This window comes from Etheostoma spectabile, chromosome 19 (genome assembly GCF_008692095.1).
Source record: "Etheostoma spectabile isolate EspeVRDwgs_2016 chromosome 19, UIUC_Espe_1.0, whole genome shotgun sequence".
NCBI classification, from domain to species: Eukaryota; Metazoa; Chordata; class Actinopteri; order Perciformes; family Percidae; genus Etheostoma; species Etheostoma spectabile.
The window spans coordinates 1714625-1730278 of record NC_045751.1 but is presented as its reverse complement, the minus strand read 5'-3'; the positions used below and the strand labels follow the sequence as shown (position 1 = coordinate 1730278).

Below are 15654 nucleotides of genomic sequence, written 5' to 3'. Positions count from 1 at the left end.
ATGAGCAAGCCAGACAATAAACCGTTTGTGATTTCTGATTCTTTTTATGTTTTGATCCATCATTTGCTTAATTAATACATTTACGAAAATTAAAATTATATTCTTTAGTTGTAATCATCTATATGTTAAAATTTAGTCTCGCTAGGGTGTACTTTTTATTCAGCTGTTCTCCGTGTTCAGATGATGATGAACGCATGCATCCAGTGTGCTGACCATGGACTGTATAAAGCTGGTGCTGACGTGTATGGGGTCCCTCTCTTTCACGCATGCGTACACCACTAGACACGCCGACTCCTGAAAACACATCGACCAAAGCCAGAAGTTCAACGGTTTACTTTTCAATATAAAAGAAAAACGGAACGTTTGAAAAACATTTCGTTTTACAGAACGTCCAAATTGTTTTACTAACCTGTAAAAAACTAAGTTTAAGAAACGAAAAGTATGTTTCCGTCTTTAATGTCGTATAAGAACGTTTATTCTTAATTAGCTATATATTTTATTTTGAAATTTAAAACCGGAAACTTCGAGTCTTTTCCTCTTTGTAGTTTGTGGATTTCGTTGCGTTACCAACGTAGCGACCGGCGCGTTGGTAGAGTTTGACGTGGCACTCTGCTTCCACTGAGGGCAATATACAGTAAAGAGGACTCTGCCTACTATTCAGGTAAACACTATCACGACAATACTTACACATGTAGTCCATACACATGTGTAATTCTATCTCGATAATCCTTTATTTCAAGGTATTTAAATGTTCAAAATGAATGCGCTTCTAGTGCAAAGAAAAACTTTATAGTAATTTCCGCGTAGCTAGCAAGATGTTTTCTATCAATATGTAGCTAATCATCACTGGACGAGGTGCTGTGCTGTCAGGTTAATGCGCTCTTTCGATAAGGTGTTGCATGTTATAGTCAGTGGTACTAACGTACTACACAGAGGACAAAGTGTGTGTCCGTTCAACTGGATGCGAATTGGAGGAATGTAGGGATGCTCGGGTCTTTGACGTGGCAATTCTCGGAAGTGGCAGACACGGTAACTATTGAACTGAACAATTAACCACGGTCATTTTGTTGTTCTTTATGCTTTATGTTCGGCTCCAATGTGTTATATCGATTAATTATGTAGGAATAAAGAGTTTTCGTGGCGATGTCAGTACGCAGCTGTTATTTTTTTTGTTGACCCAGCTGTGCCAAAGTTCAACTTGTTGACACCCTGAAAAGGTCTACAGGCCCATGGCTTTTTTAACTTTTATTGTGGAAAGGTGCAGTTGACTGCAAGTGTTCTTTAAATGGCCTTTTACCGCCGGCATATATGAATATTTATATTTCCGGAATTGTGCAAAATATGCGAGTTAGTAGCTCTGACAGTACAGAAAGGAACAAGTAACGTCACTTGAAGATAATATTAGCAAGGCAAGGCTCCTTATCTCTCAAAAAGCAATGTCAAAAGTCCATGTTAAGTTACACGAGTGTGGATGATTCCATGAGGTCAAATATCAGTTATTGTTGGTGTGGCTTTTTAAAATGCTGTAAAAGAGAAATAGGCTTAGATTCAATAGGGTGGAAGCAAACTGTCCAGATATTGGGAGGTTGCCCCCAGGAAGTTTTCGATTCTTATTTGTTTACATTTACAACGAAATTTCTTGTATTTGTCAAGAATAGGTGGAAACACTAAATGTATGCAAACTTAAAATTTCCTTGTTTCAACTTAACAGGTTGTCAAGACTCATTAATCCGGGGATGAGAAGACAGTAACATACCTTTGGTCAAAATGAGTCAACAGGGTTATGTTGCTGCACCCCCATACTCCCAAGCCCAGCCAGGGATGGGGGGCTACCAAGGTGGATTTGGAACTGGTCCTGCACAGCCCTTCTATGGGCACTATGGGGGACCGCCCCAGGCATTCACTGCTCCACCAACAGGTAAAGAACTTCTACTCTTGTATTTGGATTGTTTCCCATATAACATGCATGGTATTTAGACTTTCATTTAGTCCAATCTTACATGCTAGCATGATCACCTCATCCATTCTTGAATTAGATCAATTGTAGCAACCAGCGGCACAAGCATACTGTATTAAAGATTTTGATCTAGAATGAATTTACCTCTGATACAGTGATGACCATACACATATACTGTACACATATACTGTCTGTTACTCACTGCAGGTATGATGAAATCACCAGTTTCCTCTGCTGCCGGTATGCCTCCACCCCCAGGGTCTGGTCAGTACAATCCAAATGGCCATCAGAATGGTGCACATCATCAAAGGTAACAATTTTCACTAAACAGTGAAAACACTGTTTTGCATCTCAGATTTTCTCTCTGAAATCAACAAAAGTAGAGTAAGAATGTGCAGTATTGCAGTTGAAATAGATGAATACCACTATTGACCACTATTTTTTTCTTAGCAATTCATTGTTAAACTTTGTGGTTGCCCAAGTAAATAATGTTTGTTTTTTATCTGCAAAGATTAGAAGCAACAAATCTATTCAGACAATGTTAGCAAAATGCCAGAGTATACTGCAAGTTAAAAAAAAAGCTTTTTAGTATACTGAGCATCATGTGGTGACAATGCACCTGCTGTATATTAATAAGTGTTCTTATATTCCTCAGATATCCTGCTCCACCAGCTGTTTCTGCTTCTTATGGACAACCTCTACAGTCCCAATACAACAGCATGGCCTCTCCAGCCCCGCCTCCAACGCAGCAGCTCACCAATCAGATGAGTGCAATGAACTTCGGCAACTATGGTTAGTCTGCGATTTACTGATTAATTCTTGCTACAGATCATACAGCAGCGAGTGACATACATAAATAATATCAAACAAAATTGAGCAGCTTTATTGATTATAGTATTTCAGTAGTCAGGATGAGACAGGGATTAGAAAAAGACAGCAAGTATGTACTCACCAGATTGTATTGCTTTATTTCACCGCAATTGTGTAGCCTCAGGTTCCATGCAGAGCCCTCCTCCTCCAGGAAGCTCTGTAGTCCAGCAGCCTTTCCAAACACCCCCTCCTTCAGCAATGGGCCAGCCACAGATGCCTCCAGGTCCGCAGTCACCCCACATGTCCCCCCACATGTCTCCACAACAGTCACCCCCAGGAAACATGCAACTGGCAGGCCAACCAATGACAGGCCCACCGATGTCAGGCCAACCAATGGCAGGCCCACCTATGACAGGCATGGGTAGACCCTTCCCTGGGCCACCTGCTCCAGGCCCCGGAGGTTTCCAGCAGCCTGGTCCTGGAGCACCAGGTCCACCAGGATACCCACAGCAAGCAGGTAACTGTGACACTGTAAACCAAAAAAGGTTGAGATCACACCAGTCAAAAGAAGTATTCTTAAAGGGATACTACATTTTATTTGACATAACATTGTATCAGTTACTAACTGGTAGTGATGCTGATACATGCGTGATGCGTACGCATGTGGTCAGAGAAATCACCTGCTTGACAGACAGAGGGTCAGTTAGTATTTTAAACCATAACAGAAACACATTCACAACAGAACATGTTTAATCTTTTCATGCAGTGTGTCTGATGTTGCTCTGTGTCATAACTATTTTGTCTGTTCAAAAAGTTCTGTAATACAGAATAGTCTGGCAGAAGAAGTATCGAGCTTTAGCCTTTTCATTAACATCAAAACCGTGTTTTTTCATTGCTAGTATTGGAGCTGTCAAATCAGAACTTACTCAACAGCTTACATTTAGTCTTTAAAATAGATCTCTGCTGCACATAATTATACACTGTAGCAAATAAATATAATTTAATAGCCAGTATGTCCTGGTTTATGTACAGGTCAGTTTGGGGGAAACATGGGTGGGCCACAGCCAGGCATGCCAGGAGCCTTCCCTGGAGCACCAGGCGGACTGGCGGGACCACCTCAGAAGAAACTAGACCCTGACTCTATCCCCAGCATAGTGAGTAGATGACTAATCCTCCTGAGACTTCAAAAGTTCACATACCAACACACCACATATGTCATTCCAAATTTTCTGTCTTGAAACGGCAGCTTATTAATTCTTCAAAAGCTGTCTGGAAAAGTTAATTGCATATTCTCTTTTGTTAAAATCACTGAGTATTCACATTTCATATTTGGGAATATACTTAAGCAAAAGCAAACATAAACTTGATGAACATGGCATTATTTGTTTGCCATGTAGTTAATCTGAAGTATCCGTTGTAACATGTTGTCTACCTAACAACATCTAAAGGAATCAGATTGTACTGTAATGCATAACTTGTCTGCTTTAGACTCAAGTCATTGAGGATGACCAAGGAAAACAAGGGGGAAAGGTCTACAGCACAAATGTCAGAGGACAGGTTCCACCTCTGGTTACCACCGACTTCACAGTACAGGACCAAGGTAACTCATCATAGTAACATTTATACCTCTATCCATGTTCAAAACATTTGTAGCAAATTTGTAGCAACTGTAGGTGATTTTTATAGTTTCTTTCATTTTGGAAAGAAGATCAAAACATTTTTTTGTTTTTTTACAGTTCTATGTGTACTTGTGTACTTCTTCATGCTGAGCATTTTCAGTAATCTTGTCTGTGTTATTTGTGGTATGCACTTTTATGATTTATAGGCTTTTGCTCAAAATGTAAACATTTCTTTGAGAATTTGAATTATTGATTGTCCCTGGTAATCTTAAATTAAATAAGGAGATGTACTGTACAAAGAGTGGTAACAGAAATGTGGTCTGTCATAATATCGACATCATTGACTCTTCTTTTTGCTAATCCCAGGCAATGCCAGTCCCAGGTTCATACGCTGCACCACCTACTCCCTACCCTGCACTGCCGATCTGGCAAAACAGTGCCAAGTGCCCCTGGCTTCCATCATTAAGCCCTTTGCCAATTTGCAAAAGAATGAGGTAAGTTGTGGTTTTACTTATGACCTAAAGCCAGTTGCCCCATCTAAAAACAAAAGTTTAAATAATATAAACAAAACATCATAACCTGCTAAAATAAACCAAAAAAGAGAGAAAGACTGAATAGATTCCAACTCTTGCAAGGAATGATAAATTCAGATCGACAATTTATTTCTGGCGGTTGGCCACAAAGAATCCATCACTTGAGTAGTGGTATACAGCACTGTGTCCATGATTGTTTTCCCACTCTGTATGTTTATACATGTATGTTCAATCAGTCTGTACTTTTTGCATTTCCATGTAGACTTTTGAAAGGAAGAAAAAGAATTCAACAATACAAAAAAAAATTCTTGGGTGGGCCTAAATTCTATATGGGAAACATTCATCCCACACCAAAGTATTTCTATTCTGCAGTGTGTTGAATGTTGTCCACTGTCATCTCAAGAGTGACTAATTAAACCTACAAGTACACATGTATGTGAATATCTACAGTAGAAACACTAAATTATTGCATTTCTCATGGAGGATATTGTTACATTCTTCCATTTGAGTCTCACATAAAAAAATAAAAATATCTAGTTGAAATCTAGCTGTTACAGGTAGTTTGGGCCTTAAAGGGGCTGCACTCGATATTCAGAACATTAATACAGCAGTAAAAAACTTTTTTTCTGTGTAAAGATATAGAAGAGTAATGCTGTCCTGAGCAGAGAATAAAGTCCCACTCCCTCTGTGTGTGTTGTAATCAGAGATTCAGTAATCAGAGATTTAGTGTTCTTTGTTTTGGTAGCCGGTCTCGCTGTGCATGTTAGTGCATGTGAGTGCCTTGTGTGTTGGTATCAGACACCGTTGGGCGTGACAAAGCGTCGGTATTTGAGGAGTTGAGGAACGGTCTGTGAGAGCCATGTGGAGGCAGACCTCTTGTTTCTGAATATCAAGTACAGTCCCTTTAATTTAGATACATGGTTTTGTTTATGATTTCCTACTGTGGCATTTACTTGTAGGACAGTGATGGGTACATATGCTTTTATTTTTAAAGTTTGGGACAGTAGAATATTTAACCACCAAATCTACTTCTACTTGTAGTTGTCTCTGTGTATTATAAAAGTTAGGTTGTCCTGTTAGTGACCTCCTTTTGGATCATATGTGGTCCAAGAATCCTGCAGTAGTTATTTCACCCCACCACTCGCCTTGTCCCATTGGCCTTTTTAGGCAATGTTCGCTTTCTCTCATCTGGCTTTCAGCTAATTAGCTAATGTCAGATCTACAGAGACCGATGGTGAAGAAAGTAGGAATCAAGCTGGAGTATTTTGCACTTTCAGATTTATATTGCAACATGGAGCATATTCACACTACAACTTTACCAACATAGTAAAACTTACTCAGTGCTCTAAGCACAGATATAAAACATGTGTGTTTTATATCCATGGCTCTAAGTTTGTATCTTAGTTGCTTTGTTATATCTTAGTTGCATTGTTTTGTTCTCTGCACTGAGAGAATGTAAACTCTTTCACTCTCCAACGTGAAGTCTCCAGTCTAATAATAAACCTACTTGCTTCTGTTTTATTTTAGTTGAGTTCATTTGAAGTTTTCAATTTAGCCTGCCTGGAGTCTTAAATAAACAGTGTAAGACTACAGTCTCTGTCATCTGCAGGCCTGCATATGGTACTCAGTAGCAGTACTGTGGTGTGTATATTAAACAGCTTCATGCTCAGTGTTTATATTCCACGTAAGACAACTCTTCTTACATGAAAAGTGCAATGTGTATCATTTGGGTGCCATGGAATTATTGATGCTTCAAACTGAGCAGAATTTACATATACTACAGTATGCACAAGAGTAAGGTCCAAGCACAGTACATATTGCATTGCTTAAACAGAGAAAACGTCAAAGGAAATGATTTTACAATAAAAAGAAATAAACCATAATCCTTATCTTTTCAGTTATCCGGAAGAGATTCCAAACAAAAAATGAGGGCCTAATTTAATTTAGGAACAGCTGTTGAAATCTTGACTATAATGTGTTTTTGTGTAGACTCCACTATATGTTGTGAACCATGGTGAGACAGGCCCAATCCGCTGCAATCGATGCAAGGCCTACATGTGTCCCTACATGCAGTTTATCGATGGGGGGCGTCGCTACCAGTGCGGTTTCTGCAACTGTGTCAATGAAGGTACAGTACAATGCCAAAAAAGATACATTGCGTTAACTTTTGAAATAAAAAATAAAAGTTATTTAATTTAAATAAAAGGAGAGGTAAACCTTAAACCATTAATACATTGTGCACCGTTCTATAATCAATTGGATGTATTTGTCTTACCCTAGTGCCAGTCTTCTATTTCCAACATCTTGACCACATGGGCCGGAGGATGGACTTGTACGAGAGGCCTGAGCTGTCCCTGGGATCCTACGAGTTTGTAGCCACCATGGAGTACTGCAAGGTACAGGACAACTACTTCAGATCTGTTGACTACTATTAAATACACATCATGCAGAGTGGATTAAGTTGATCAATAGAGACAAGCACTTAAATGTAGGGATTGTTTGCTGGTGTACAGCAGATTTAATGCACAGATGAAAGACTTGCTTCTTCTGAAGGACACTTTACATTATTTATCATAAGTTGATTATCAAAACCTAAGGCAGGACAGGCAGTGTTTAGCTCAGTGGTTTTGCAGACACTAGAACGACAGCAATACCATTTGAGTGCATATCCCCATGGAGGCCGTGGCTGCTGAGAACATCAGGGTAGGCTGGCAAAGCTGAATCACTCCACTGGCCTACTTTTGCTCTGTTTATTAAGACTAATAAACAGCCTCTGTAGCTGCTATTAAACAAAAGGTGATTGTCTTGTCATGAGTTGTAACTGTGGAAACATAACAATGTCTTTCTGACAATCCCCTTAACACACACTCCATAACCCTCCATTTAGGAATGCATAACTGTCATGTTCTCCTCACAGCTACTCCAAGTTATGTGCAAGCACTAACGGAAACCAAATCTCTGGAATTTGAGAACTAGTAAGGTGGAAGGAGGGTAGGCCCCAGGTTTTGTTCCTCTGTTGATATTGTAGGATTACAAATTTCTCTAATCTAAATTACACAATGCAGGACTGAAAAGGGGGATATTTTGTTTATTCAAGAGCTTAAGTTTTACACAAGGAATATTTTTCTCATTTCCTTTTGAAATTATGTATTTTATGCCTCATGCCTGTGAAGCCATGTTAGCTTGGAAAGATTTAAAAAAGCAACTGATTTATTACACCTGCTGCCTTCTTCTCACACAGAACAACAAGCCTCCAAATCCTCCCGCCTACATCTTTATGATTGACGTGTCCTATAACAACATTAAAAGTGGACTGGTCAAACTGATATGTGATGAGCTGAAGACTCTACTGGAGAATCTGCCCAGGTACACACACACACACACACACACACACACACACACACACACACACAGTACAGGTAGGAATGAAATATGTATCACCTGCTACATTATGTGCTATGCATCTTCAGTACCAACTTGTAGCGCCCAGTGCAAGAGACTATTGTCCACTAATACAGTTCACATCCAACATATGCCTTGCCAAAAAAGGACTTCCCTCAAGTCTTAAACACCAAGCCATATATTTGTTCTCATCAGCTGAAAATTCTTGGATAAAGTGTTGCAAATGGTGGGTATCGGTTAGGGAGAGCTGCCAGAAATGGAAAACATTGTAGCGCTGGCTCCCATCTCTGAATGGAAGCCAAAACAAAAAGCTTTGTCCTACAGAAGATGCTGGTTCTGTGGCAAGGACAGAACTAGCGTTTGGTAACTCCAGAATTTTTTGATATATCGTAGAGGAGAGGATGATGTACTTCACCTGGTTACTCCTAAAATAAACATTTTCTTTGCTCCACTTCAATAGTGCCAGCAGCAATATATGAACATTTGTCTGCTGCCATGACATCACCCTTAAAACACTTAAGTGTACTCCAGATAAGACTCTTCAGCTGTGTTTGAAGCTTTACTTTTGTTTCTACAGGCCCTAAATCAAAGCATTACGACCCCTTTATTTTTATATAGTTTATGAAATTGTGCAGTATTTGCAAAGCTACAGACATGTAGACATAGATCTTTTTTTAAATCATCACTGTTATTTTTTGAATCACTGTCTGGTATAAGAAAGACCAGAATAAACTGGTCAACACAGCGCCTGTGACTAATGCTCATAGAACAGCTGTGGGCTCCAAGTTGACCAGTGGCACATATACTTTAAAGGGTTTCGCAATTGTTTAAGCCATATTTTTTATTATTACATGTTCCTCAGTGTGTCTGCATCATTTTAGAAGAGAGACCTACAAACTGCAGATGGTGATGACTGTAAATAATGCTTTTAAATGACTATGATGGCAAAAGGTTTTGATGTATGGTTTTGGTGCAAGACAGCCACCACAGCCCAATTCACAGTGTTCTGGTTAGTGTCAGAGGTTTTCATGTTTTTATTCCTTTTAGTGGCACTTATCTTACAGTCAAAAGACATTTTTTGTTAACACTGTTTTTATAGGTCAGTAACTTCTTAATAATTTCCTGCAACGTTTCCAGGGAAGTACTAATTAAAGTACAATACTGATTAAAGGGGAAAACAGACGGTGCTCAGTTGTTACACTTTCACAATTCATTCATTCTAACTGATCATTATCTTAACACAGAAAGTCTTCCAGTCACTGCACAGTCAGGTACATCTGCAAAACCCTGAAATTTGGCAACTATGCAATTTAATTTTATGAATAATAAATAGTAATATTTATATATAGTGGTTCAAAGAAATTTGTATTAACCTTTAAGTGCACCAGTGTATCTGTTCTCCCCAGAAAACTATAATGAAAATACAGACATGGATAACAAATTGTTACCCTCTTTTCTGACAGTGTGAATCTAGGAGCAATTTCACTGTAATACTGAGAACAAGAGAGAAAAAAAAATGAAATAGCAGGCATGACTCACAAGTAAATGGGTTTGGTCGTTTTCTTCACCCAACAACATTTACTCGGATTTTCTAAACCTGTAGCAGCTTTTTCCTTCCTCTCTCCTTGGATCACCACTTGAGACATGTTTATACTTGTCAGGTTGGGAAACGGACATTTTATTTGGTGAAATAGTGCTTGAGAGATTTGGCCATACCAAAGATAAACCAGGTTTTTTGTTTCCTTTGCATTACAAAAGTGCTAAGTGCATTATGTTATTTATGTAACAACATGTTTGCTTTAGTAGTTTGTAGAACTAGAGATGTTCCCATAACAATACCAGTATCGGTATTTCATCCGATACTGCCTAAAACACAGTATTGGTCTCGGGAAGTACTGCAGTTTATGCACCGATCCAATACCACGTAATAAAGCCCTAAAGAAAATCTATGTTAAAGTAGTTTATGTTGTTTTTCTGTTATAACTGACTGCCAAACTGGATAATAAAATAAAGTTCTCTGGCGTTCATTGTTTGTGTTTCTTCATGTTTCACAAAGCGTTTAAGCTGAGCCAGACCGACAACAAAGTTCATATCACATCCATACAGGGATAGTAGTATACATCTGTTAAAACATAATAAAATATATGACACACTGGTATCGGATCAGTACTCCTAATAATAATACTTAATAACAATACGTATTAATGCGTAAGTTCAGGTATCAGAATCTGTATCGGGAAGCAAAAAAATGGTATCGGTCCATCTCTATGTAGAACATGGACCTTATGGCAGTAGAAATACACAAAAGGAACTGAAAGCAGGATATCAGCAAAAACTGCATGATGACAACAGCTTCTTGTAAACACATGTATACAATAACATTTCAACTGACTTACTTGAAGCATCCTGGAATTCACTGAGGCTTGTTCTCTCTCTCTCTCTCTCTCTCTCACCAGTGAGGAAGGTATGGAGAGCTCTGCCATTAAGGTGGGCTTTGTCACCTACAACAAGGTCCTCCACTTCTACAACGTGAAGAGCGCTTTGGCCCAGCCTCAGATGATGGTGGTTTCGGACACAGCGGAGATGTTTGTCCCGCTGCTTGATGGCTTCCTCGTCAACTATCAGGACTCGAGGGCTGTTATCTACAAGTAAGACACAACATTTTCAGTCATTTGTGGAATAGCCGTTTATCTTGGATTAGATTAGATAATACTTTATTCATCCCACAATGGGGAAATTCCCAGTTTTCCACAGTAAAAAGCAAACCAACAAACAAACAACAGACAACGTGCAAAAAGTACTGAATGAATGTAAAGTGGCATTATATAAAAGGTAAAGTAAAGTGAGGTGGCCATAGTACGAAAAACATTGCAAGTTAAGTAAGTGACATGAAATTAAATTGAATAATATGTAGTTAAATAATATACCAAAAGTAAGTAACCATAATACTAATGATGTTGAAGTGTAACATAATATAAATAATAAGAATCTTGGATGCCCCATGCTGAAGAAGAAGGGGGGGGGCATATTTATCTCAAGAATTCTCTGGAGTTTAATTCAGTTAAATACAGAAATTGTCACTAAATGGGAAACTGTTTAGTTTGCAATAAGGGTTGACATGGCTTCAGTTTTTAAAGAAAAACAGAATAGGGAATTAATGAGTGTTTTGCTTGGATAAATTTCAACTAGACATTGACAAGGCAATGAGAACAATGTGACATGATCCTGTCCCTGTCCTCTCCAGCCTCCTGGACCAAATCCCTGATATGTTTGCAGACACCAACGAGAGTGAAACCGTCTTTGTTCCCGTCATCCAGGCCGGTGTGGAGGCCTTCAAGGTTAGTCACAGCGTGGCAACTGTCAACATGGAGCGGGAGACGAGAGGCCTGCTGCAACCTCGCTGAATCAGAAATACTTTATTTATCCCCAAAGGGAAATTCTGTTTCACTTGCAAGAGTAGAAATAGAAGCAAAGAAATATAAGGAGTGTTGATATGTACAGTATTTACATAGGAATTTTCATGATACAGTATTGACATAATTAAGGAGTTGTAATGGTGAACAGTAATAATAAATAAATAGTAGCAGGTGTTATTGCACAAAACAGAAAACACTGTCCAATTTCAAACTCACTAAGTGTGTGTGTGTGTGTGTGTGTGTGTGTCAGACACTTAGAGGGAGGAGTTATAAAGTTTGATGGCCACAGGCAGGAATGACTTCCTGTGGCGCTCTGGGGTGTGGTACAATGCTATAGACTTTGTCTTTAGGAAGTGAAAGATCAAACGCCAGTAGCACAGATGGAAGCGTCCTGTTTGACAAGCCACATTTCCTTAGCACCAGTGTTTGTCAATCCAACACACCGGCTTCTTTTCTTTTTTTATAATTCTTTTTTGTCACAATACTGATGATTCCAGTAACATGTAGTGCAACCAAAACACATAACTGTTTTTTTAATAAAAAGGTTAATCAATTTAAATGTAAACCAAATGATAAATCCCACAAGAAGTTTTGAGTTTCAGGCGCTGACCTCTGAACTCAACCTATCAACTAAGTTTCTTTTTTCTTTTTTTTCTTCTTCCTGATATGTTTGAGTTTACTTTCAAGTCCCACAAACTTTCCCTGTACTATGAGGTCAGTGTTTTGGCGAAGAGTAAAGGAAAGGTTCACACACACATTTTAATTGGAAGCAGTTGTGGCATTACACAACAACAAAGAGCCTGTGACTCATTTATTTGTTCATGTTCATATTGTGGGTTTTGCTTACATCTTTATCTTGTCGTTATCTGTTGTTTTTGCTACCCAGGGGAGAATTTTGTACATAAAGTTTATTATTATTAGAAGAATGTGATCCTCTTCAGAAGTGGAATTTTGCACCTCTTGGTTTCACTGTTAAGCCACAAACAATACGTCAGCGAGGGACATGCTTCACACCTTTGTGTGACTTTCTTTTGGAGATATTTTTCTCTCTCTCATTATTCTCTCACCTCCAGGCAGCAGAATGCAGTGGAAAGCTCTTCATCTTCCACTCTTCCATGCCCACAGCTGAGGCTCCTGGCAAACTGAAGAACAGGGATGACAAAAAGCTGGTTAACACTGAAAAGGAGAAAGTGAGCATGTTGTTGTGAACGTACTATATCGTAGAGCATATTCTGAACTCCAAACTACTACTACTACTGATCCAAATTCATTTCTCTGTGTTTTCCTTAGACTCTGTTCCAGCCTCAGAAAGGAGTGTATGAGCAGCTGTCTAAGGACTGCGTGGCACAGGGCTGCTGTGTGGATCTCTTCCTCTTTCCCAACCAGTACATGGACATAGCAACCATGGCTGATGTGCCCTCGCACACTGGAGGCTCCGTCTACAAGTACAACAACTTCCAGGTACAACATTGGTCAGTGTGTTTTCAGTTGCCTGAACCTATTGTAAATCATATGTTCAGGCAACTGAAAACACACACAAAGATGCTGCAAGCATCACACCTAAAGTATATCGATAGTGTTTTTATTTCTTACCATTAAACTAGGAAGGCATAGAAGGCAAAGACATTTAAATCTTTCTAAAAGCTGGTTATATCCACATAATGACTTTGGCACAGTACCCGCAGTCTATTACAGACCTATCCCATAGGAATGATGCAACCAGCTTAGGAAATCACACACACACACACACACACACACACACACACACACACACACACAGGCAGTACAATGCATTTTAAAACACATGGACAAAATCTATAATAAACAAGTTTAATATAACAGCACAATGTAGGCATGTGACACACAACAGTAAAGTATGTTTTACTTATTAAAAAATAATCTAATTTAGTGTGGTACAAACATTCTATTTATTGTTAACTTTGGCCTAAACAGACATTTCAGTAAATCATGGTATCAGGCAAAATGACTTGCCACATGAGACTGTCATTGGTGTGGGACCAGATTGAGACAATACTGCCATCTTCTGGTTAAAGCTTATACACATACAATATTTGCTGCTGACCCAATGCACTCGGATGTCGTCAGGTGGAGACTGATGGGGAGCATTTTCTGAGAGACCTGAGAAAAGACGTGCGGAAGAACATTGGATTTGATGCCATCATGCGCGTTCGTACAAGTACAGGTGAGGAAAGCTTTTGCATTTGGTATGTACTGATGTATCACAAGGAGTTACCCAGTAATATTCACTTCTGTGTATGTCCGTCTGTCAGGTTTCAGAGCCACCGAGTTCTTTGGTGCCATCCATATGAACAACACCACAGATGTAGAGATGGCAGCTGTGGACTGTGACAAGGCTATAACCGTAGAGTTCAAGCACGACGACACGCTCAGTGAGGAGACAGGGGCACTCATGCAGGTATGGGCCTTTTTTGCCTTGTGTAAGGTAAAAAAATCTCCATGTATGCTGTTTTGTCAGGAGCTAAACCCCTGATGTTGGTTCTAACTTATGTTTGGATTCTGTTTCCCAGTGTGCCTTGCTGTACACCACCATCAATGGACAGCGACGTCTCCGCATCCACAACCTCAGTCTGAACTGCAGCTTGCAGTTGTCGGAGCTGTACAAGAGCTGTGAGACCGACTCACTCATCAACTTTTTCTCCAAATCAGGTAGGCCTAACTGTCCAAGATCTCAGCCACACTTAGGTTTAAAGTTTGCACTTACAGCCAAATGCAAAACCAAAAATGTAGTTTTCCTCCCATGATCTATGAGCAGTCCATTATTGCACTAGGGAGTCATTCCATCACGTACCCTGCTGATGAACTGCAGTATCATCCTGACCTTTGTTGAATTTACCCCACGCATCACTGGAGAATCTACTAATACTCAGAGTTATGAGTAAAATAAGGAGGATTGAGGACCACATGTTTCACATAAAGTACAGATGACACTGAGCCTTTCTGTAATCTTCACATAGTGAGCCTTAATTACAGCTGTATTACTGACCTTCAGTTGCCTTCTTCATTGGTCCGACTACTCTTCAGCTCCCTTGTGCGCTCTCTCGTCCCCCTGCCTGATTTTTGTCATCAGTCATCCTTTGTGGTTCACTCCCCACCTTATCCTTTGCTGAAAGTTAGGCCCGTCTGTTCCTCTCCCCCTCTCTCTTGTTTTTGACCAACCTTTTCTCATGCCCACTCAGCTTGCCGTGCCATATTGAACCAGCCTCTAAAGAATGTGAGGGAGATCCTGGTCAACCAGACAGCCCACATGCTGGCCTGTTACAGGAAGAACTGTGCCAGCCCCTCTGCTGCCAGCCAGGTCGGTGTAGGACAGCGCCGGGAATCAAAAGGGTTGCATTTAGGCTTTGATACAAAGAACTCCTAGATGTAGATAGCATATGTAATACAATATATTGCGTGACTGTAACTAAAGTACATCCATCTCTCAGAAATGATTTAATGCCTGTGTCCATGTGTCCTGTAGCTGATCCTGCCAGATGCCATGAAGGTGTTCCCGGTCTACATAAACAGCCTTATGAAAACTGCTCCCTTAGTCGGCAGCACCGAGCTGTCAACTGATGACAGAGCCCATCAAAGGCTGGCCATCATGGGCATGGGGGTGGAGGAGACACAGCTGCTGCTCTACCCACGTCTTACCCCACTGGTACGGGACAAACTCCAATCTTGGCTAATATTTTGTACATTATGCGTATAGAAGGAATGTGTGTATTTATCTAATCCCAGACAATGTTGTAATCTTACAAATGTTTTTTTCTTAGCACAACATGGACGTCAACAGCGAGGCTCTGCCTGTTCCGGTGCGCTGCTCGGAGGAGCGTCTCACAGACTCTGGCATGTTCTTGCTGGAGAACGGCCACTCCATGTTCCTGTGGCTGGGC

General features: G+C 39.9%; 1 protein-coding gene across 1 annotated transcript in view; it reads left to right on the top strand.

Moving 5' to 3' along the window:
• Positions 1 to 417: 417 nt before the first annotated feature.
• The window catches only part of sec24d (SEC24 homolog D, COPII coat complex component), a 15486-nt gene continuing 249 nt past the window's right edge, over positions 418 to 15654 (top strand). The window contains exons 1-21 of the mRNA XM_032499323.1: positions 418 to 661; positions 1712 to 1918; positions 2165 to 2267; positions 2613 to 2749; positions 2946 to 3284; positions 3800 to 3921; positions 4256 to 4367; positions 4753 to 4880; positions 6909 to 7047; positions 7200 to 7315; positions 8161 to 8285; positions 10778 to 10969; positions 11566 to 11659; positions 12811 to 12927; positions 13028 to 13198; positions 13844 to 13940; positions 14029 to 14174; positions 14287 to 14425; positions 14956 to 15074; positions 15240 to 15419; positions 15535 to 15652. Coding sequence (XP_032355214.1) covers positions 1768 to 1918; positions 2165 to 2267; positions 2613 to 2749; positions 2946 to 3284; positions 3800 to 3921; positions 4256 to 4367; positions 4753 to 4880; positions 6909 to 7047; positions 7200 to 7315; positions 8161 to 8285; positions 10778 to 10969; positions 11566 to 11659; positions 12811 to 12927; positions 13028 to 13198; positions 13844 to 13940; positions 14029 to 14174; positions 14287 to 14425; positions 14956 to 15074; positions 15240 to 15419; positions 15535 to 15652 — 2845 coding nt within the window. The 5' untranslated portion in view covers positions 418 to 661; positions 1712 to 1767. The remainder of the gene's footprint in view (positions 662 to 1711; positions 1919 to 2164; positions 2268 to 2612; positions 2750 to 2945; positions 3285 to 3799; positions 3922 to 4255; positions 4368 to 4752; positions 4881 to 6908; positions 7048 to 7199; positions 7316 to 8160; positions 8286 to 10777; positions 10970 to 11565; positions 11660 to 12810; positions 12928 to 13027; positions 13199 to 13843; positions 13941 to 14028; positions 14175 to 14286; positions 14426 to 14955; positions 15075 to 15239; positions 15420 to 15534; positions 15653 to 15654) is intronic.